At 40.5% G+C, this 21,128-nt stretch overlaps 5 protein-coding genes and 1 long non-coding RNA gene across 8 annotated transcripts; 3 read left to right on the top strand and 3 right to left on the bottom strand.

The window, feature by feature from the left end:
• Positions 1-2,166: 2,166 nt before the first annotated feature.
• On the bottom strand, positions 2,167-5,889 carry LOC123956742 (ubiquinol-cytochrome-c reductase complex assembly factor 2). The gene is made up of 4 exons (XM_046029140.1): positions 5,464-5,889; positions 3,920-3,994; positions 3,465-3,531; positions 2,167-2,343 (listed from the first exon to the last, which is right to left on the bottom strand). The coding sequence occupies exons 1-4, from the start codon at positions 5,599-5,601 to the stop codon at positions 2,237-2,239; spliced, it is 387 nt and encodes a 128-aa protein (XP_045885096.1). The 5' UTR covers positions 5,602-5,889; the 3' UTR covers positions 2,167-2,236.
• Positions 5,468-7,407, top strand: tomm6 (translocase of outer mitochondrial membrane 6 homolog (yeast)). Of its 2 annotated transcripts, XM_046029142.1 has the most exons (4): positions 5,468-5,630; positions 5,743-5,850; positions 6,903-7,037; positions 7,240-7,407. In XM_046029142.1, the coding sequence occupies exons 2-3, from the start codon at positions 5,753-5,755 to the stop codon at positions 6,997-6,999; spliced, it is 195 nt and encodes a 64-aa protein (XP_045885098.1). In that variant the 5' UTR covers positions 5,468-5,630; positions 5,743-5,752; the 3' UTR covers positions 7,000-7,037; positions 7,240-7,407. The 2 variants fall into 2 exon arrangements, with proteins under 2 accessions (XP_045885098.1, XP_045885097.1); XM_046029141.1 differs by lacking the exon at positions 5,468-5,630 and having other exon boundaries at positions 5,649-5,850.
• A 131-nt stretch (positions 7,408-7,538) lies between these two features.
• On the top strand, positions 7,539-8,516 carry lg18h1orf74 (linkage group 18 C1orf74 homolog). Its single transcript, XM_046029138.1, has one exon. The coding sequence runs from the start codon at positions 7,542-7,544 to the stop codon at positions 8,328-8,330; it is 789 nt and encodes a 262-aa protein (XP_045885094.1). The 5' UTR covers positions 7,539-7,541; the 3' UTR covers positions 8,331-8,516.
• Positions 8,517-9,595: 1,079 nt separating this feature from the next.
• Positions 9,596-11,961, bottom strand: sirt4 (sirtuin 4). The gene is made up of 4 exons (XM_046029137.1): positions 11,803-11,961; positions 10,994-11,481; positions 10,471-10,765; positions 9,596-10,360 (listed from the first exon to the last, which is right to left on the bottom strand). The coding sequence occupies exons 2-4, from the start codon at positions 11,479-11,481 to the stop codon at positions 10,208-10,210; spliced, it is 936 nt and encodes a 311-aa protein (XP_045885093.1). The 5' UTR covers positions 11,803-11,961; the 3' UTR covers positions 9,596-10,207.
• LOC123956744 lies at positions 10,491-13,762 on the top strand. The gene is made up of 5 exons (XR_006821619.1): positions 10,491-11,538; positions 12,300-12,345; positions 13,062-13,160; positions 13,381-13,519; positions 13,614-13,762. It is a non-coding gene; the product is annotated as an uncharacterized LOC123956744 (long non-coding RNA).
• On the bottom strand, positions 12,242-21,128 carry sxph (saxiphilin). Of its 2 annotated transcripts, XM_046029135.1 has the most exons (17): positions 20,863-21,128; positions 19,837-19,936; positions 19,557-19,733; positions 19,267-19,429; positions 19,098-19,162; positions 17,917-18,074; positions 17,593-17,779; positions 17,364-17,512; positions 17,157-17,247; positions 16,187-16,228; positions 15,967-16,014; positions 15,717-15,899; positions 15,197-15,344; positions 14,434-14,516; positions 14,165-14,349; positions 13,326-13,512; positions 12,242-13,228 (listed from the first exon to the last, which is right to left on the bottom strand). In XM_046029135.1, exons 1-17 carry the CDS (start codon positions 21,031-21,033, stop codon positions 13,185-13,187), a joined length of 2,181 nt encoding a protein of 726 aa, XP_045885091.1. In that variant the 5' UTR covers positions 21,034-21,128; the 3' UTR covers positions 12,242-13,184. The 2 variants fall into 2 exon arrangements, with proteins under 2 accessions (XP_045885091.1, XP_045885092.1); XM_046029136.1 differs by lacking the exon at positions 16,187-16,228.

The raw sequence follows: 21,128 nt of genomic DNA, 5'->3' as shown, positions 1-21,128 counted from the left end.
CCATCCAACCTGACAGAACTGGAGAGGATCTGCAAGGAGGAATGGCAGAGGATACCCAAATCCAGATGTGAAAAACTTGTTGCATCTTTCCCAAAACGACTCATGGCTGTATTAGATCAAAAGGGTGCTTCTACTAAATACTGAGCAAAGGGTCTGAATACTTATGACCATGTGATATTTCAGTTTTTCTTTTTTAATAAATTTGCAAAAATTTCTACATTTCTGTTTTTTTTCTGTCAAGATGGGGTGCTGAGTGTACATTACTGAGAAATAAAATGAACTTTTTTGATTTTTGGAAAATGGCTGCAATGAAACAAAGAGTGAAAAATTTAAAGGGGTCTGAATACTTTCCGTACCCACTGTATACAGATTTTACATTGGTTTCAGATTGGGAGTCATTATCTGCAATATCCAGAATTAAGGTATTGGAATTCTAAAAGATCTCTCAAAGGCAAAGAGATGTCATCTGAGATAAAATGTTTATTTGTGTGTATAATATTTTAGCACATGTAATCTTTTAGGAAAATCATGCAAGAAATGTACTAGGTGCAGTATATTGTGGCACTAGTATAAGATATCTGTTCCAGGTGTTTTTTTTTTTTTTTGCAAGAGATGAGCCCAGTGAGGGTGGTATCTGCACACTTCAGGAGCTTGGTGGTCTGGTGACTGGAGGTGCAGCTGTTTTTGTTCAGGGAGGAGAGCAGAGGAGAAAGAATGCATCCTTCAGGGGAACCAGTGCTGATGGTCCTGGAGTCAGAAACATGTTTTCCCAGCTTGATGTACAGCAGAACAACAGCAGAGAGGTGTGCGGGGAGTGAGGACTATCACAGGCATGAACAGGCAAGCAGGAGCAGCAGAGGGGACAAAGGACAAAGCCAACCAGTTTTTCAACAGCGCCTCAAGTAGCCTTACCTCAGTAAAGAGTTCATTGGATGGTGTGACAGCAACCACCTCCACCTCAACACAGGAAAAACCAAGTAGCTGGTGGTGGACTTGAGATGCAGCAAGAGGCCCCACACCCTTGTTCTAATAAGGGGGGAGGGAGTAGAGATGGTGGACACCTGCAAGTTCCTAGGGTTGCAACTAAACAACAAATTGGACTGGACAGACACAACACCAAGGCCCTCTACAGGAAAGGACAGAGCAGGCTGTTCTTCCTGAGATGGTTCGGTCCTTCAACATGTGCACCAGGCTGCTACGGATGTTCTACCAGTCTGTAGTGGCCAGTGTCATCTTCTTCGCGGTGGTGTGCTGGGCAGATGGCATCGGGACTTGTGGCGCCAACAAACTGGTCAAGCTGGTGAGGAATGCCAGCTCGGTGGTGGGGATGGAACTGGACAGTGTGGAGGCAGTGACCGAGAGGAGAATGAGAGGGAAGCTGAAAACCATCATGAACAACCCCTCTCATCCTCTCTATGCTGAGCTGAGCCAGCTCAGGAACTCCTTCAGCCACAGACACATCCAGCCCCGAGCCTCAAAGCGCTTTGGAGGCTCATTTGTGCCATCAGCCATCAGGCTCCACAACACCACAGCACCAAACTGACAGATTTATCTGGTTGTAAATAATTATTATTGATTGTATAGTGTAGTGTGTTAAGTTCTACAATACTGAATCTATTCTTTTATATTCCTTTGTGCTGCTATGTCAACTGAAATTTTTCCTATGGGGTATTAATAAAGTTACATCTTATCTTATCTTAACTGTTGCTGATTGGCTGGAACAATGATGTGGGGCAAGGTCCACATCATTTTCTTTGTTTTCCTTTTACAGAGCCAGGGCTGTGTAGGAAAAACTGATTTTTTTCAAAGCACACAGAATGGAGAGCTAGCGCACCGTCAGGAAATATTCACTAAATTGAACAAAAACTGTACTGGATTCAAATCACTTATTATCCTTTAAATATATTTTATCTGTTAAAATCGAACACACAGAAAAATTAACATGAACAAACAAAACCTTGCTGGAGGTAAATGTTATGCAATTAAAATCTGTGTATTTGAAGTATTTTTTATTACATTTATGATTGTAGCTACTTCCTCTCCAATCACCCTTTTTATATTTTGCTTTGTCTTGATCCCCCATAGCTACAGGCTACACAATAAACATATGTAGAGTTATAATACTTTGTAAAGTCCATTACAATAGATAAATAACAAAACAGCCCATAATGATACAGACAATAAGCTTTATTTCTATACATGCAATGAGAAAAGAAAAGAAAAAGAGACGAGGAAGTTATTTTTCAGGAGCTTTCTCTGGAACGTCTTCTGGTGATTTGGAGAATCTCTCCATTAAGGTCTTCCACAAACCCTTTTTTTCGTCATCCATCTGTTGCACGTTCCCTTTACAAAAAAAAAATTCATTAAGATATTTTAACTAATTTTAACTTTAGGGGAGAGTAAGTGATCCTGCAGAAAGATTGTTGATATTTAAACTCAACTACCAAACAAATACACCCCTGCCTTCAGTGCTTCCTCAGAAGCTCCGCCGCCCCAAATTTCAAATCTCTGAGGTTTCTCCAGTGTTGAAACACCTTCGCCCTTGCCTGGTCATACAACTTTTGTCTCTGTTTATAATCTTCAGACCTTATCCTCTTTGGCTGTTTCTTAGCCATCTCTTCTTTCCCAACAGTGCCTGAAGTTCAGCACATGTGCCGGTGTATAGCACTCTCTCTCCCACTGCTCCGCTCCCCCCACACACCCCCATCACTCCTGTACACTGTACATAAGAACAGGATCGAGGGGAAGCTACAGCAGAACAACAGCAGAGAGGTGTGCGGGGTGTGAGGACCATCACAGGCATGAACAGGCCAGCAGGAGCAGCAGAGGGGACAAAGGACTGAGCCAATGAGTTAAACCAGTTTTCAACAGGTTTGACTCAACAATGCTGGCTGGACCCCCCTCCCTCTCCCCCTCCTCAAGCAGCCTCACCTCAGTTATCCCTTCTCCAAATACATCCCTGCTACTCCAAAGGATCACTGCTCAGCAGCCCCAGCTCGCCTCCCCCCCTTAACAACTCTCCTACCTGCCCTCCCTCCCCCTCCATCTCAGTCTCCTCCTTCCACACCCCTTCCGCCACCCTTCTTTGACACCGTCCAACCTCTCCGGCCAGCTGCGAAGCTCTATGTGATGCAGGTGGATCAGGACCTAGTGACTTGGATCACAGACTACCTCACTGACAGTCTTCAGTATGTCAGGCTGCATGGCTGCCTGTTAGATGTTGTGGCGAGCAACACTGGCGCCACCCCAAGCAACTGTACTGTCACCGTTTCTTTTCACAATCTACACTTCTGACTTTTGCTTTGACTCTGGAATGAGCTCCCTCCAGAAATTTTCAGATGACAGCAAGGAGGAGTAGAGAGACCTGATTGAGAGCTTCTTTGGATGGTGTGATTACAGGTTAACTGTAACAAATGTGTGTTTTGTAAATACCTAAACATAAATGTGATATTGTGAGTCTGTACCTGACAAAAGCACTTTACATTCTTCCACCGTGACTCCAGTAAAGCTTGTGTCTCTTACACGAGGAAACTGTGAAGACACAAAGCCATGTTTACATTAAATATGTTAAAGTTTCACACAGTTATACACACTCATAAAACAGTTAAAATACATTGTTTGGAGGAAAAGGAGATTAAGTTCCACAGGAAAGACAATATTGTATGTCAGTGCTGGTTATTGGTAACCAAAGAGTATGAGTTTAGAGAGAACTTTGTACTTTTATGAATGAATGCTAAATAGTAACTGCCTTCCTTAGCTCTTCTTTACATGTTATTCTGTAGCTGGTATACTTAATGTTACAGACAGGGTAGAGACAGCTAATTAATGTTTTAGGCAAGAAAATAATTCATTAAATAGCTCTTAATCTATAGATAACGCAGATGCACATGTGACATGTGAATATATAAAGTGTACTTACTCTTTGTCGGTATATGTTGCCGTTAATGCGGGCCAAACTTTCATACATCTGGTCGCACTTCTCTGGATCTGAGATCTGGTGGGGGAAAAAAATGTATTTAAGGGGCAAAAGTCACATGCTAGGAACAAAATTTCTCGCTGAGATAAATGTGAACACTGGCAAAACTGAAAAGATTCCATACAAAAACCCAACTTCAGATATGTTACAACTACTGACATTTTATAGGCGAATAAAAAAAAGAAGAAATTATAAAAGTGCAAACATTTCAGATGTGCTTGAGACGTCCTCGAATATTAATGCTCCACAAAGAATACCATTTGGAATTTGGATAAATCTGACAAAAACCCACTTTTGGATTTAATTAAACTTCAACACCAAAAATTTTAAGTTGAGTTTAGTCCCCAGAAGGATAAATGAATAAATTGAAAATAAAAGAGAATTTGTTCCATGAAAATGGTAAAAAAAAAAAACGGTAATGGAGTTGATATTCCACAAGGAAAGTTGATTTTATCACACCTCTGTTCCTGTTGGTGGATTCATTTATATACATACTAAATAATGTGACCATTTTAGAGACTTAACAACACTGGAGCACCAGATGTGTTCAAATATAAATTTGTAAGCAGCATTTTTATTTTGCTGGATGGGGTAGAACACTTAATGGATAGTTTCATCTCTTTTAATGCATCATATCTATATCTTTGTTTGGGATCAAAATATTAACCTCAAGTATCAAGTAACTATAAGTCAACCTACATCGGCAGGCAGATATTATCGACCGATTTTAACTTATTAGAGCAACATTTGCACAGATATGTTGGCCGATAGGTAACAAGTACAATAAACTATATATTTTTTGTATTTGTGTGGTTGATGTGTTTATATTAATAAAGAATACCAGTCAATATTAGCTTCAGTATTAACTTAAAAATATCAGTCATAGTACCCTTAAAATAAATCAAGTGGAGTAAAAACAAAATTATTTTTCAGTAGCATAAATGTAAATATTTAAGTCCAAGTACCAAAAAATTGTACTTGTATACTGCACCACTTAAAACTTTACATGATGAAAATGTTCTGACTGCCTTTCTAGTCAGTTCCTTTAAGTTAATAATAATAATAATAATAATAATAATAATAATATATTTATTTATAGAGCGCTTTCAATCAAAGTCCTTTACAAAAAGAATACAATTAAAGTACAAACAGTACAATAAAGATTTAAATTAAAACACTAAAAAGTAAATACCACTATACAAAGACATCAAAGATAAACGAACATTTAGGACTCATAAGCAGCAGTGAGTAAGTAGGTCTTAAGCATAAGAGTAATGTGAGAAAGTACAAACCGATAACAGTACATTAGAATTAGCCTCTTAAGCTGCATTTATAATGTTCATAATAATAAGGTTAACAGGTATAAATAATCGACATGGGTAAGTGTAAACAACGGCAAGGTCGAGGGCAGTCGGCACCCTTACTATGTGTTATCCACTTAGCTCAGCTCGGGTGTTATGTAGCAGAGAGTCAGTTAAGCTCAGTACCTGCGTGTTTTCACCCTCACGGAAGGCTGACGCCACTCTCTGCCGCAGAAACGTTCCCAAATCACGGCTTTTCTTGGCATCGTCCCGCGGCCATTCCTCACACAGCTTTAAGAACCGACGGTACCTGGTAGCAGACATCTTTGGACATGTAAAGGTGATCGCGTTCGGTGAGGACGACTGAAGTTTGAGCTTTACTGCGTGCTGTACTTGTGTTACATCTAAACCCTTCCTCCTCCTGTCTGCTCCCCTCGTTGCTGCTGTTCCACTCGCTACATCCAGAGTTAGCAAGATGAGCGGATCAGAAGGTAAAAAGGGCTCTTCCTCCGGTGTGATGGAGTGGATCGGTTCAGCTTGTCGGTTTGCGACAGACAGAAACGACTTCAGAAGGTGAGTCGATGAAGCGATTAACCTGCCTGGTCGTTAGCCTTGAAGCTAAGGTTAGCACACACTGCGTCAGAGAGATCTGCCCTTGCCTCGTCCAGTCTCTTGGATTTCTGGACTAGTCCAGACTCTTCTGTCACTATCAAGGTCACTACTCTCAAGGCTGGATTGCCAACCAGGCCAAGTGGGCACCTGCCCCGGGGATCCCAGAACTCCAGGGGCCCCTGAAGGCTCCTGGGCCACTGTATTTCAACTGGTTTAGTTGATAACTTGCTCTGGAAGCTGTACCATTAACGTTACAACAAAAGATTTACTGCCTTACCTTTGTGGGTCCTGCTTTATCATCTGGATCCTGGGGCTCTGTCAGCGATGCTCCTGTGGCAAAGTCTCAAAACATAAATTTTTTGCGATAATATTGTGTGTGCACATTGGGAAATTAGCAGGACCTATATAGCGGCCAAAAATGGCTTACTTTACATTTACTCATTTGGCAGACACTTTTATCCAAAGCGACGTACATTTGAGGAACAACATACAATCTTACTTACTTATCAGTTGATAAGTAGCATGTCATTGCACACAATTGCCAAAATATCTCGACAGCCAAATGTCTTGTTTATGTTGGTCACATTAGAAAAAACAACTTTCTATGGATTCTCATCAAAAGTGTTAATGTCGAAGCGTTCCTGTGGCCCAGTATCATACACCTCACTCTATCCCCTTTTGCAGTTTCTTTCTGCATCTACATTGTCTAGTAAATACAGATGTTTTCTCTATGTACATGTACATAATAATGACAAATCATTGGATATATTATTACCAGATTTTGCCTTAAAAGTCTAATAATGGTCAGGATATGATATTAAACTAATAAACCTGAGGCCAGGTATTCCAGCATAGAAACACAGAATGACAGAGGGAGAACAGGAGGTCCATCTGGCTATAGTCACTATGTTATTTTATTTTCAGCTTATCTTGAGATAGTTTTTCAAGTTGTATGTTTAAAGTTTTAATCCTGTAAAAATAAAAACAAAAATTGTAAATATTCTTCAATTCAGGAATCTTCTGGTCAACCTGGGCCTGTTTGCAGCTGGTGTCTGGGTTGCACGAAATCTCTCCGATTTTGACCTGATGTCTCCTCAGCCCGTGACATAACCTGGTCAAAATACACCACAGCCAAAACCAGGATGATGGTGAGATCATCTTCTTTACTAGAGCTGTCCATTTGCATTCAGTTTACATTACTTTTAACCAAACTAATGGTGCGTTATGGTAGCAACCTTATTTATCGGGAAAAAACTCTGCTATAAGTTACAATTAAACTGACGTCACAGTCACAAATGATTATCGTAAAGAGGTACATATAACCGACATGATATTTTTGTTCCTTTTCAGGTGTCTTGGACCAGCAAAAAAGAAACAAGGGACATCATCATTTTATTACTTTGTTACACTTTGAAAACAAATCATCTTGTTAACCTGAATTTGGTTCACTTTTCTGTTGAATAACTCTTTTCATGTCATCTTACAGTAGGTGGCTTGAAGACAAATAATTGCGTTGAATCAGTCTCTCTGTCTTTTGTCATCGCTGACCTAGAAAACCTCTTTAGTTTTATTTTTTAATCCTCAAAACAATCAGTGACTGAAGGGTATTATTTTGGTACATTTAAAGGGTGAATTGTGTGATTTCTGCAGCCATGTCCACTCAGGAGTTCTTTGTTGCTTCTGCTCGTAAATGTCTTTCTACTGGTAGAAAGTCTCTCTCTGTCCCTCAGAGTCTGGACCTGGCTGCTCAGGTCTCGGCTGTTGATCTGGGATTAAAACCAGCTTTGTTGTACGATAGCAACGGTGCCAGTGCAGATCAGCTGCAGCAGTATTTGGTCTCTTTGCGGTCCTCCCAGCTCGTGTCTAAATCACTTCTCACGCTGGATTTGAATGGAAACGCTCTTATTGTTAATCCAGTTGCAGCCAGATCAAATGTGGAGCAGCTGTTTCACAATAACGTGGCGTTGATCGATGTCTGCCACTCCCTGGAGAAGCCCACCGTCACTGACCCGCTCAGAGGAGAGCTGAAGAGCGCGGCACGCGATTTACTGCTTCTCCTGAGAGGGTTCGAACAACAGATGGGGTCCGAGGAACCTCATTATGTTGGAGAAAAATCAGAGGGATGGAACCTGTGCACAGTGTTTGGCCTGTTATTGGGTTACCCCGTCACTTACTGGTTTGATCAGACCAAGAGCTTTGAGAACTGTCTGTCTATGACTCCCCTGATGGTGACTACAGCTTCAGCAACGTGGCAGGCAGACACCGCAGCGCACAGGTGTTGCCTGTACTCCTTCAGCGTCCCAGCTATTCTGCTTGAACAGCTGCAGTCCAACCTGGAAAACTGGAGGCTTTGTTTACAAGAAAGGTTTCAGCAGCAAAATGTCCTGAGTGATCTTACAGTTTGTCAGTCCGCAGTCACTCTGCCTTCAGTCTGTTTGTGATGAAGTTTGTCTTTAAATTAAGCTGTCATAGAATGTTTGGGTTTTAATTTATCACTACATTAAACTGTGTCAAAACAGCTGTTCATTTCTTAATGAGCAGTACTATTCAGACCCTGAGACAGTGAACATACACAACCTACAATTTGACAGAAGTAACTGATTAAAGTGACCAAATTACACATCAAATACTTGTATTTGTTTTTCTTTGTTCAGATTATGTGATTAAATTCCAGGGCGAACAACACCAATTATTCCACAGACATTTTAAAAGTTACCAATGTTTGTTTACCTGTATGTTAAATCATGTGCTTCAGTAAAGTATGAAAATTATGTTGTTTTATTTAAACAAAACTTTGATTTGGAATGATCCTACAACTCCAGTCTGAAGAAACAACTCTAAAGTATAAGTTCAATAAGCTTCACAAAACTGATGAATTAGGTGTATGTTATTTTAGCAGTATTTTGACCAACAGTATACAGGTGCATCTCAGAAAATTAGAATATTGTCAAAAAGTATTTTTTTCCCCATAAAGAAAGTGAAACTTTCATATACTAGATTCATTACACAAAATTAAATCTTTCAGATTAACATGCAGCAGTGAGAGTCTTGCATAATTTCCTGTTAGTATAAAAGTGCACTGGTTTAGTTAACTGAGACACTTCAGTTGTGTGGAGCCATCATTAATGATATTAGCTCCACTTGAGCCTTTTCTGCTATGACAAGTCACATTTTCTGCAGCCGTGGTATTGCACATTTTCTCTATCTTAGGAGCCTCTCTGAGCAGCTTCAGGGGACCAATTTAATTTGGTATCACCCATCATGTTAGGTAAATTTCATACTGACAAATGGTGACGATGTTTCAGAATGTAAATATTGTCAGGTTTGGTTAAATGTGCATGTATTGAATTGGCAAAACCATACATTTGTGGAAAGTGACGTTGGAAAATGTCCACCCTGACAAGTTGATGTACAAAAGCAAATCAAGCTTTAAATTTTTTTTTTTTTAATTACATGAAACAGCAAAAACAAATGTTGCATCAAATGCATCATGTATTCATTTACTTCAGACTGAGGTAAAACAAGATCCTGTTTGAGAATTTGCTGGACAAACACACAGTATGAACTCTCACGCTTCTTTACTTGTATAGTTAAACATTGTTTGACAAATCGAAAAAAGGGTCCATTCTACTGATTGTTAGCATTAAAAATGTATACCTATTAATACATAAAACACAAAGCACACCCTTTAAAACCAGCTGCAGTAGATTTTGTATAATCTCTTGATTTACTTTCCAAACTTTTGTGAACTGCTCTCTATTGTGTTTTAAGTACCACATTACTTTCACAGTGTCCCTCATAACTCATATCATTTAAAAATAAGCAGCATCAGTATATGACAAGTGAACTGAGCCCAGTGGAGACAAACCATGTGGCTGACTCACCCATTTCAGCTCCCCAGTTGTCGTTTCACAGCCTCCAACTTTAAACTCCGGGCCTTCAGACAGTGAACCAGCACATCACAGCACTACATCATCTACTGCACATATTCTATGAAACACAGTAATGCCAAATACAGTACAGCTTGACTCTTTCTGTTTCTCCTGGCAGGATAGATGTCCCTCTGTTTGTTGGACCAAGATATTGATCCCCTGGCACACTATTTTAATGTAGGACAAATCTAATTTTAACTGTTGATATGTCAGTTTTTGCTTTACTTTGAAAACAGCAGCAAAATTCTCCTGGCAGAGAAGTGCAGTAGATGCTCTAGGCTCCTCTTCCAGCCATCCCGAAGTTCATTATGTTGTTTACCTGTTTAAAGTTCGAGGTAGTTTTGACCAGCTTAATGCAGTATATCCAAACTGCCTGTCTTTGACAGTCAGAGAGGTTGAATGGCTGACAGCACTTCACCACAGCGGCCGCTTACTTTCAGCTCGGCCAGGTGGTCTGCCCTCGTGGACCCAATGTTCAGGATGGCGACTGGCATTTTCCTATCACTCGCTGCTAGTAAAAACCTGTATCCTGAATATACCTTGGGAGTAACAGAGAGTCACAATTAAAATACAAAAATCCAGAAGGATTGTATTGTATACTTGTGTTATCCTGATCAAGCTGCTGTAGACATTCCTCTAAAAACCCTACCTGTAACGATGAACCCACGACCAGCACCGCATCCGACTCTGCCAGTCTGTCGTGCACTGACTGTACTGTCGCTCTGTTCACAGAGTCCCCAAAAAAAGTGACCTCAGGCTTCAGTATCCCTCCACAGAACTCACAGGAGGGAACTCTGAAATGGAGGACCTGCTCGTCCTCTAAGAAGACATCACCGTCCGGAGCCACGGCGCCAGCCTGCGCTCTCCAGTCCGGGTTTAGTGCTAAAAATCGCTTCTGGAGTTCCTCCCTGGCGGAGATGGTACCACAGCCTAGACACATCACCCTGAGGACACACATATGAGCATCAATTATTCATCTTTAAACACATTTTACTAGATAGGCATGTGGATGGTGACTCAAAGGGTCAGGTGGGTTACCCAGATGAAAACTATACAAGCAACAATATGTAACAGTTATAGTCTTTTTAAATAAATCCTGGACAAACTAAAAATACTGACAACTATTAGAGCTGGTTTACGTTTGTCATATGTGTCAGCGGATGCTTTCTTGCCTGTGGGAACAGCCGTGGAGCTCGGTCATTGCTTTCTGTCCTGCCTTTGAATGGAGAGCATCCACATTTTGTGTAACCAGCCAGTGCAGCTTGCCTCTCGCCTCCCACCGCTGCAGGACCTTGTGTGCGGAGTTGGGCTGACGGGAGGAGAACTGCGGCCAACCGACAAAGTTTCTGGCCCAGTAGCGCTGACGAGACTTTGCACTGCGGACAAACTCTGCATGCTGCATGGGTCGTCTGTCGGTGCGAGCGTACAGCCCGACACCCTCCGAGCGGTAATCAGGGATCCCTGACTCTGTGGAGAGTCCTGCCCCAGTGATCACAAACAGGCGTCTGGCTCGGGACACAAACTCCTGCAGTAGCTCCAGGGAGTGGGCATCAGTGGTGCTGCAGGGGGGGACAAAGCTCAACACACCTGCAGGGGCTGAGAATGCCCTCCTCATGGGTGCTGCTGTGTGTAGTGTGAGGATCCGCCATGGCAGTCTCATCTACAGCAAGACAAACAGAACTGATGATTGTAAATGAGCCCTCCTCCTCTCCTTCAGGTAACAAGTCAGGTAACATGGCCAAGAAGCTACACGACTACATGTTAGTATGGCACTTACTTAAAACGACATTTAATTACATTACAATGTGCTGATAAGAACAAACTAAATGAAAGTAAAATATTAAATTGTTATAGCAAGAAACCGTCACTGGGCTACTTTCCAAAAGTGCACGTTTGGTTTCAACCGGTGACTAACGTTAACAGCTGCAATGTCAGATAGCGCCAGCTAGCTAACTTTGTTCTTGTACGTTAGCTACTGTACCTTATTTGTGAGTTACAACAGCAGCTACAGTTTAAAGTTACTGTAGGAACACTGTGGCAGCAGGTACGAAGTGTCGGTTGAGTAACATCACAAACCAGAACAGCCTGATATAATATGGGAACCGTTGTCTGAGAGTGACAACAGGAAATACCAGGATTTACGTGACACCAAACACTGTCGCGCTGTACTCTGGGAGTTGTAGTTTAAAGAGTTTAAGCTTAAACTTGCCGTGGTGGTGTTTTTTTTTGGTCAAAGTGTAGCCTACTTATTTTGTTTCTGAAGAAATCAAAATAGATAACATTTATTTAACACAGCCATAAAAATCTATTTTTTCTTCATGACAAACAGTAGCTCAAAGGAGTCAATATCTTAAAATTATCATTAAGTGATTACCTAAACAGGAAACATATATAGAATAACATAACACATAATACATAGGTACTGTAACCTTTGTTATTTTGAACATCCTTGTAATTTAGACTTTGGTCCACATGCAGGTAATACAGAAAAATATGTCTGAAGAACTTTACACCAACATCAACAGTAAGTATATCTAGTAATATAGGTATAATGCAAGAGTCCTAGCTGTATTCAGACGTAGTAAGTTTTCTTCCTGTGATCAACAAACAGTTTGAATATCTTTAATCTTAAAGATTATTATTATTATTGTGGAGGTCCATTGAAAATATGTGTAAAAATGTATAGGCAGGATTGAGACCATTTACTTCAGAGCTGCTTTAAGACAAATTACAGCAATAACCATGGCTTTGAAATGGCACCACCATATATATTGTGGTTCTCAGTCTCACATTCATTTTGAGATTTTTTAATAAGTACAGTGATATAATTGGTGCATGTAAAAATGTAGTGAAAGTAAGGCAAAACTTGGATCATTTACATATTCTACACATTGATTTTACACCTATCTACAAGTGTAGTTGTCTTTTTTCTTTTTGTGTTTACCTCAGTGCTTTGTGTCATCTCAACTTCTTCATCTGTGTCTTGTGTGTTTATGTTTACACTTTGCTGTGTTAAGGGCAGGATGTTTTTGTTTTCAGGATTTAAAATACAAAGCAAATGTGTTTGGGATTTTTGGAAGACAGATAATACACAATACCACATTTTAAATTATAATGGCGTCTGGAAGTTGCTAATGAAACAAGACTTGACATGAAAGCAATAATAATAAGACTTTAAGAGTTACAAGCTGTTGAAAGGTCTGTCATTTGTGTTTGCACTGAATCCCAAATCTTGTTTAGACTTTAATCTCTGCTGCGAACAAGATGATACCAGTGATGGTTTACAGTCGTCAGATGTGGACGAATCAAGCTTGTGGATGAAGGATTGAGGAGGGAAAGGTAACGATTCCTCTTGTAGGTCCATTAGAATATGCTGCACACGTCCTGATTACAAAACTCCAAGATATCTGTTGTAAGGAAAATAGATGTAAACATTAGCATTATCGACATGAGTTTAATTATATGTTCGATAATCAAGCAAGCGTGTTGTCATTATAGTCGTACCAGAGTGTGTGCAGTTGAAGACAGTTTCTGTGTGACTGTAAAACTCCTCTCCCAGGATGGAGCGGTAGTCCATGTGGCTTGTGTGGACAAAACACTGAGTTGCATCTTTGAACAGCAGATCACTTTCTCCATATTGCAGAGACTCAAAGAGCTTGAACTCTGTCTTTGGGTTGGCAGTCAAGGTTTCCTACAAGGTAGAATTTTACAGGAGTAAATATCCTCTTAAACACATTTCCTTTCTGCAACTTCAAAGATCATAATTTAATGGTTTATTATGATTTCTGCCAGTATTCATCAGAAGAAGCAAAGAACTGGATCTCTGGCAAAATGTTTGCTGCCGCCAATCTGGTTGCGACTGGTGCTGCTTTTGGACCTCAATAATGTTGTGCCAACTGAGATGTGCCCAGAGTACAATATAACCAAAACCTGGCATCAAATGTCTGCACTATTTCAGATAATTGATTTAAATTTAAATTATAGACTATTTTATTCCAGAAAATTTCTTGTTATGCTGCTTGTGTTTAGACATTTGTTTGTCTTTTTAGAAAAATGTGTAACCTGAAATAACCCTGTCCTAAAAGCAATGGCACCGTGGGGTTTGAGGCCAATCACAGAAAGGCATCTTAAAGACCTCATCTGTCCCAAGTTGCAGCATTTAGGGTTTACTTTAAGTGGATGAGTTGGAGAGTCATAGTGAGAGAAAGTGACACACTATTCTTGATGACTTCAAGAGGCAGCAGAGTCGTATGTCTCCTAGACTGTCTGCCATGGTGCATTCAAGAAAAACCCTGATTTAAAACGCTCCTATTTATTAAAAGAACCTGTTTCCATGAGCTGACCTGTGACTTCATGAGGAAGTCGTACACTCGTGCCGTGAGCACCGGCCGTGTCATGACGGTGTTCGGAGGGATGACTCCGAGGTTACAGCTCTCCCACTCTGACAGCGGGGCCCGCCGACCATCACCACACAGCAGCTCAAAGTCTGACGACGTCCAGCCCTCTGCCCAACCGGTGGAACTCAAACCTGAAGTACAACATGATAATGTAGCTTAATAAACATAAAGTCTATGTTAGCGTCAGTGTTCATTTCCAAACTTGAATATCTCACTGAGGATGTTGGCAAGAAGGTTGTGCTGCTCAAGAAAGGCCACGTCGCCATAGCTTTTACCACTGGGATCTCCAACCAGACACCTGTGAATAACAAGTGAAGAATTAAAGGGGCAGTTCAGCTAAATTACATAAACACATTTTCTCACTTAGCACTAGTAGCGTCCAGCCACACAGGTAGTTTTGATTATTTATTTGCCCAAAGTTTGAGATATTAATTTCAAAACAAAATAGAGGTGGAGGCAGAACAATTTGTTTTACTTTTCTACAACTACTTTATACCCAAAAAACAGTCCCTATTGCAACAGTTGATGGTGTATTTTGCATATTATCCAGAATAACTGAATTACATTACTTCTTGTATGTCAAAGGATTTGTTTCTTTTGAACATTTTTATCAGTGTTGTTTTCGGCTGCAACAGGTAGGTTATAACAACCGATGGTAGGCCTAGGCTACACCAGGTTAGCAACTAGCAATTGAACATAGTTGAGCATTTAGCAGCTAAACAGCTTCATATCTTCTAGAAAACTGTCCGCTAAAAAGTTCACCATATCAACGTTAAAGGTAATAATATGTCTGTGTTGCCCTTACAGCTACCCCAAGGTGGCCAAAACACTCTGTTTATTCAGGTTTACATAATGTTTTAAATGCTGTGAGCACCATAAACCTAATTCCTTTTACACCCACTGTTTTGCTATTAACGCTCCACACCAGCAATCACAGATGAACAGAAAGCTCTGGTTCAGGTAAGCCACTACGCATACCTTAAGGCCCCCATGTTGCCATAGTAACGCTCATTGTGGTTGTCAGCACAGCGTTTGGTGGCAGCCTCGCCTGTGCCTCCCATACACACTTTACACAGATCCCCCTGAGAGCCAGGAAGGCAGCCTTTCCAAAACACCTTGGTGTACGCTAAGAAAACACAAAGTGGCATACTGCAGCTACACTGTGTGTGAGAATTTATATAATTATACACTTAATCACAATCATTTACACGTCATTTACTGTAAAATACAGTACATTTTCTCTTGTTTATATTTTATGGTAATTAGATTTCTTTATATTCTACTTACCAACGTTCTATTATTATTTCTATTCCTTTATACCTTGATGTGCATTCTGAGCAACTGTGACATAAGAATTTCCTCTCCGGGTTCAATAAAGTATTTCTGATAATGATAATGTCTTTACAATACCAAGTAAGGCAAGCAGCCAACAGTAGAAGGTGTCACAAGAGTTCAGTCGTTTTCTGCAGAACTCCACATGGCTGATTCAGAGCAGTACCTTGGTCTGGATCACAGGGGGAGCTGTTGTTATGCTCCAGGCTTAACGTGTATCTGTGTGGCAGCAGCCAGCCTGCTGGACCGTACATGTGGCCTTGACAGGAGCGACGGCCTCTGAGGTTCCCGATGAATAGGTTTCTGCTGGAGCGCTTTGCCACTGCCACGGCCACCACTGAGGGCAACACTGAGGACAGAGACGGTGGCATGTGAAGACAATAATCACATCAGCGGCAAGTTAGTTATTTACTTACCGTCTGTCTCTAAGTGGGTTGATCCTTCTGAAAGCACACATTCTCCTCCTGAGAGTCAGAACAGAAACACAGTGGAAACAGATGGATATATTTTCAATTCATTTAGTTTATGAAAAGTCAAAAAAACAGTGAAACACTCCAGGTAGAAAACCCACAGAAATTGGAGGCCCTTTATTTGGGTGCTCTTCCTTCAGTAAATATTAATGGAGGTGACAAATACCTATTTTGGATTTTGCTGCAATTAATCGATCCCTTGTTTGATCTATAAAATGACAGAAAATGGTGAAAAATAGAAGAAAGATAATGTCCACAAACGTCTTGATTTATCCACAACCCAAAGACATTCCGTTTACTGTCATACAGGAGTAAACTAGAACATAATTTATATTTAAGCTGGAATCAAAGAAAAATAAAAGAATGAGTCAAACAAATTAATCGATTATGAAAATAGTTGAAGATTAATTTAACAGTTGACAACTAATTGATTAATTAATTGTTGCATCTCTACTAAAGACATTAATAGCTTCAAGTGATGATTGGATTTATCTCAATTCAAATACTATAGAAGCTTGAGAAAATATGGGAAAGTTGAATCTTGTATATTAAAGAGGTCATATTATGCTCATTGTCAGGTTCATAATTTGATTTTGTACCAGAACAGGTTTACATTGGTTCATTTCAAAAAACAACATATTTTTGTTATACTGCACATTGCCGCAGCTCCTCTTTTAACCGTGTGTTCAACGCTCCATTTTACTTCTGTTAGATCTTTGTTGGGAGTTGCACATGCGCAGTACGAACTACTAACCAATCAGAAACAGAGTAGTGTGGGTCCTGACAGCAAGGTAATGTGATCCAAAACAAAGTCGCTTCAGTAACATGGCTTGGGTTCAGCCATTCATGATCCCAAAACACAGGCAGAACAACCCGAACCAGTTTCACAACCTGGTCTGGAGAAAGACATTCCAGTTTCCAAAAACAGTCAATAACTCAAAAATATTATATTTACACTAATGAAAAAACAGAAAAAAACAGCTAATCTTCATTTCTGAGCCACTGCAACCAACAAATGTGAGAGTGTTGGCTTCATAAATGACTTAAAAGATGTTTGAAGAAAGATATTTTTAGCTGTGTGATTGTGTATTTTTATAAAAGACCTCAGCAGAAAAACAACGTAAACAGAGCCTCACCATAATATTCTGTGACTACAGGAACGAGACCACATTTTCCTGCGATGAAAGAGTGAGTTGCATCCAGCGACACGGCGTCCACCTGGTCCCTCTGTAGTGACGTTGTGAGAGGATACAGGTGGCTGCAGCTCTAATTACAGCTGTTTTGTGTGTTGACACTAGAATATATCACGATATCATGTGATTTATATAACTTGAATGACTTACCTTAATTTTCTCGATACAGTCGCGCATGGAGACCGCTCTAACACACACCAGCGGGTCTGACTTTATACTGAGAGCCCACTGCTCGCATTTCTTCTGCTCTGCATGGCTGATACAGCACCATCGCACGACACTGTCCTCCAGTGAACTTCCTGCACACATACAGGTTCAGTGAGGTCAGAAATTCACAGCCTGTCCGTTTTGAATATAAACATGAACGACCACATCACACCTTCATGTCCAAGGCCTTTGAGGAGCGCCACATAGTCCAGCCCCAGCACTCGACTGACGTCCATGTCATCTGACAGAACAGCTAGCTTATCCGTTGCATCTTTGAAGAGAAGGTCGTTTTCTCCAAAAGAAGATGAGTTGAAGAGTTGGAAGCGCTGCCCCTCTCTTCCTTGTTGACCAAACAGCATCTAAATATCAGTAAAGAATCCTTTAGGGCTATTTTATTGGGGTAAAAAGGACATTTACGGGCATGCAGAGTGGGAAAAAGTGTGTGATCTTTGTGGTCAAAAGTGGGAAAAGAAAATGATTGAACAAAATAATGTACCTGCGCTGTCACTAAAAATTTGCGAGCGACCTTGCGAAAGTTAACTCTGGTGACCATGCCGCTTCCTGGACCACGACCCAGATTACAGCTTCTGTAGTGGCTGAGAGGAGCCTGCGTGCCATTTGTACACAGTAACCTGAACTCATCTCTGTCACTATCTGAGGGAAGAAACAGAATCAGCAGATGTTACAATGCTTTAATCAGTTTGATTCTGCAGGTCGATTATCATCAGCACCACCTGTTATGTCCAGAATGTGTTTTACTGAACTGATGTCACACTGGATATTATTTAATAGGTGAGACCCAAGGAAATTGTGTCAGCTTAAAGCCTCCTGTTTGACACAAAACACCAAGAAAACAAAGTCTATCTGTTTTTCCATTAAAAAGCTATTTGAAACAGAATCCTTGAATGTTAGAATTTAAGGTGAGCTCACTGGCTTAAAAGAGCGCCGAGATACAGACAGAAATGTCAAAAATCTTATAACCATCCCTCTCCCCTGCTATTAATGATATAAAACGGATATTGTTGTAATATTTCTTTTCATACAAGACTAAGTGATCTTGGAATTGTCGATGTTTAAGATTGATCAGTTTGACATTTGTACTACAATCACTTTTTTCAATCATTTATCCATTACTTGTTTTTTTCTCCTTCCCTGCTCAGTACAAACTAGAACTCTCAATTGCAGCAGGTGGTGTTCAGGTGTTACATTTGACTCAGTTGGTGGAAAATAGTGACAGCTTATTGTAGGGGATGTTTTATTGGTTATTTTGATTATTATCAGCCTCAAACTTGTTTGTAACCGTTTTGAATGCTTCTTTTTCTCGTATACACAAATTTATATATCTATGTATATATATTTCACTACATGTACTCACCTGGTTAGGAATTAATGGTGTAATTAACTGCAGTTATTTTTTTTGTTATTTGTTATTTTTGCTTTTATTAAATAGACAGACAGTAGAAATGATTAAATACATGTTCATGTTTGTTTCTTTATGTTTATTACGATTTTATAATTTGTGTTACTATTCTTTAGCAATGGCGCTTAAAATTAACTCATAGGAGGGTACCGGACTGGACTGGAGACATTGCAATGACATGTTCAGTAAACCCCTAGGCCACCAGGTTGCCTCAGAAAAGTGTTTTAAATGTAACAGAATAAAAGAAGATAGTTTACCTGCAATACTTTCAAGAGCTAAATGGTCCACAAATGCAACATCTCCTGCCCCACTCCTGAGACATCTGTGACAGAAAAAAAAAGAGGCAACAGGACAAATACACTTCATGCTGTTTTGACTGTCTGTGACTGTGGTGCAGGTTGAGAGATTGTTGGTCCTTAGCCTGACCTGAGGGCCCCTTGGCTGTTGTAAAAGGGCTCACTGTGAGACGTCTCGCAGTGGTAATTCTTCTGGCGAATGAATGACTTCTGGCCTTGGCACAGAGCGCACAGAGGTGGTGCCATGGCGGAAGCTCCGGGGACACAGCTGGCATTGAAAAAGGTACTGATGTCTGCTCGAGAGGAGAAAAACAAGTCAGGGGATCGAAAAACCAGAAGGCGGACCAGAAATGACAAAACAGAAAGAAGAAACTTCCACACTGTGCTGTTTTCAATGGTAGCTGATTATAATCTCTTTACCCTGACTGAGCGGCTGCTCCTTTGACCAGCTCAGGTAGTTGCGGGAGAGCAGAAAGCCGAGCGGGAGACTCCATCCAGCAGTCCACCGCACCCCACTGTGACAGCTCCTGTGGCCCTGCAGGGATCGTATGTCCAAACTGCTGTTTCTCACCACAGCCACAGACAGAATACAGCCTCCTGCAGGACTCGGTGTAGACACAGGTGGACATACACAGACAGGTATACTGACTCAGACCTCAGCGCTGAAAAGACATGATGAAGAAATGTGAAGCACACCTACCATCACTGTAGATCTCCTTGGCGATGGCAACAAGGTCAAACTGCCTAACAGCAGAATAAACTTCCCCTGCATCTAACGTCACTATATCAGCACGGTTAGCCTGAAACAAAGAACTAACACAGTGAGTCTTACAAAGAAAGAAGAGCTCAATATAGTGACGGTCCATCAGGGTTCATTCACCTTTTAAGACTTTCAACATACAAAATGTCGTCAAAAATGTTCAACATCTAATCTAATCAAGGACAGCTTTTCATCTCCATGAGACATTTTGTCTTTTCAGTTATGATTGATGAATATGAAAACAGTATCAATCAATGGCTTTGGCTCTTCCAAGTTTTGATATTTTTTCATGTACCAGCCTGTGGCACTGTAAACAGGTCATTATTAGGAATAGGCCTGGAGATAAACTGATACATAGGCTACACGTACACATATATATGGTAGCTGATGAAATTGCAGCACAACAATGACACAGCTATGTCTGAGGTTATTTAGAAACGGTGTCTGTCCATCAGGGAGCACTCACACGTTGATTTTTCAACTTCATCGTACCTCGGTCACCAAAAAAGTTTATATTAAAAAAATCATTTCAGACGAGATTTTGTTATTAGATTTTAAACTCTCAAATGTTGATATCAGCCTCAAAAATTTAGCAGCTCTATAAAACAGTTAGGCCTTATTCATTGTTGCATGTAGCTTTACAAACCCCAGAGCCTGGTACGCCCTACGACTTTATACGACACATTTTTGATTCAAAGCATTCTGACATCCATACGTTTTCTACACGCCTATTCTTTTTCCAATTTAGGATACTATTTTTAGTTTTCAACCTTGGCATTAATTTTTGTTTTCTGTATTTGTCAAGAAAATGTTTTATTGTATAAATTTAAGCTATTATACATGTATAAAAATACACAGAAAACACACACAAACATATGGTAGTAATTTGCTATATGGCCTTATTTGTTCTTTGCACACCTTTTTGCTAAATTTATGAAATTGCATTTAAGGTGAAGAATGGCTCACCCTGATCCTATCAATGCAGTCAGTCGTGCTGGATCCTCGTATGCACGAGAGTCTTGCAAAAGCTGCCACAGCATCTGGCGGCAGCACTGCCACCAGAGCTTTACCTAGCTCTGCACACTTCCTCTGCTCAGGATCTGACACGGTGCACCACCGCGTCTTCTTAGCTGACATGCAAGGGACAGTTCAAACAGTTCATCAGAAGATACATTTTGCACAGAATTTGTTACTTGTCAACTTCATGCATATTTGTGTTTTGGTAAGATGCA

Source organism: Micropterus dolomieu, linkage group LG18 (genome assembly GCF_021292245.1).
Source record: "Micropterus dolomieu isolate WLL.071019.BEF.003 ecotype Adirondacks linkage group LG18, ASM2129224v1, whole genome shotgun sequence".
NCBI classification, from domain to species: Eukaryota; Metazoa; Chordata; class Actinopteri; order Centrarchiformes; family Centrarchidae; genus Micropterus; species Micropterus dolomieu.
The sequence above is the reverse complement of the archived record's forward strand: the minus strand, read 5'-3'. Positions and strand labels throughout refer to the sequence as shown.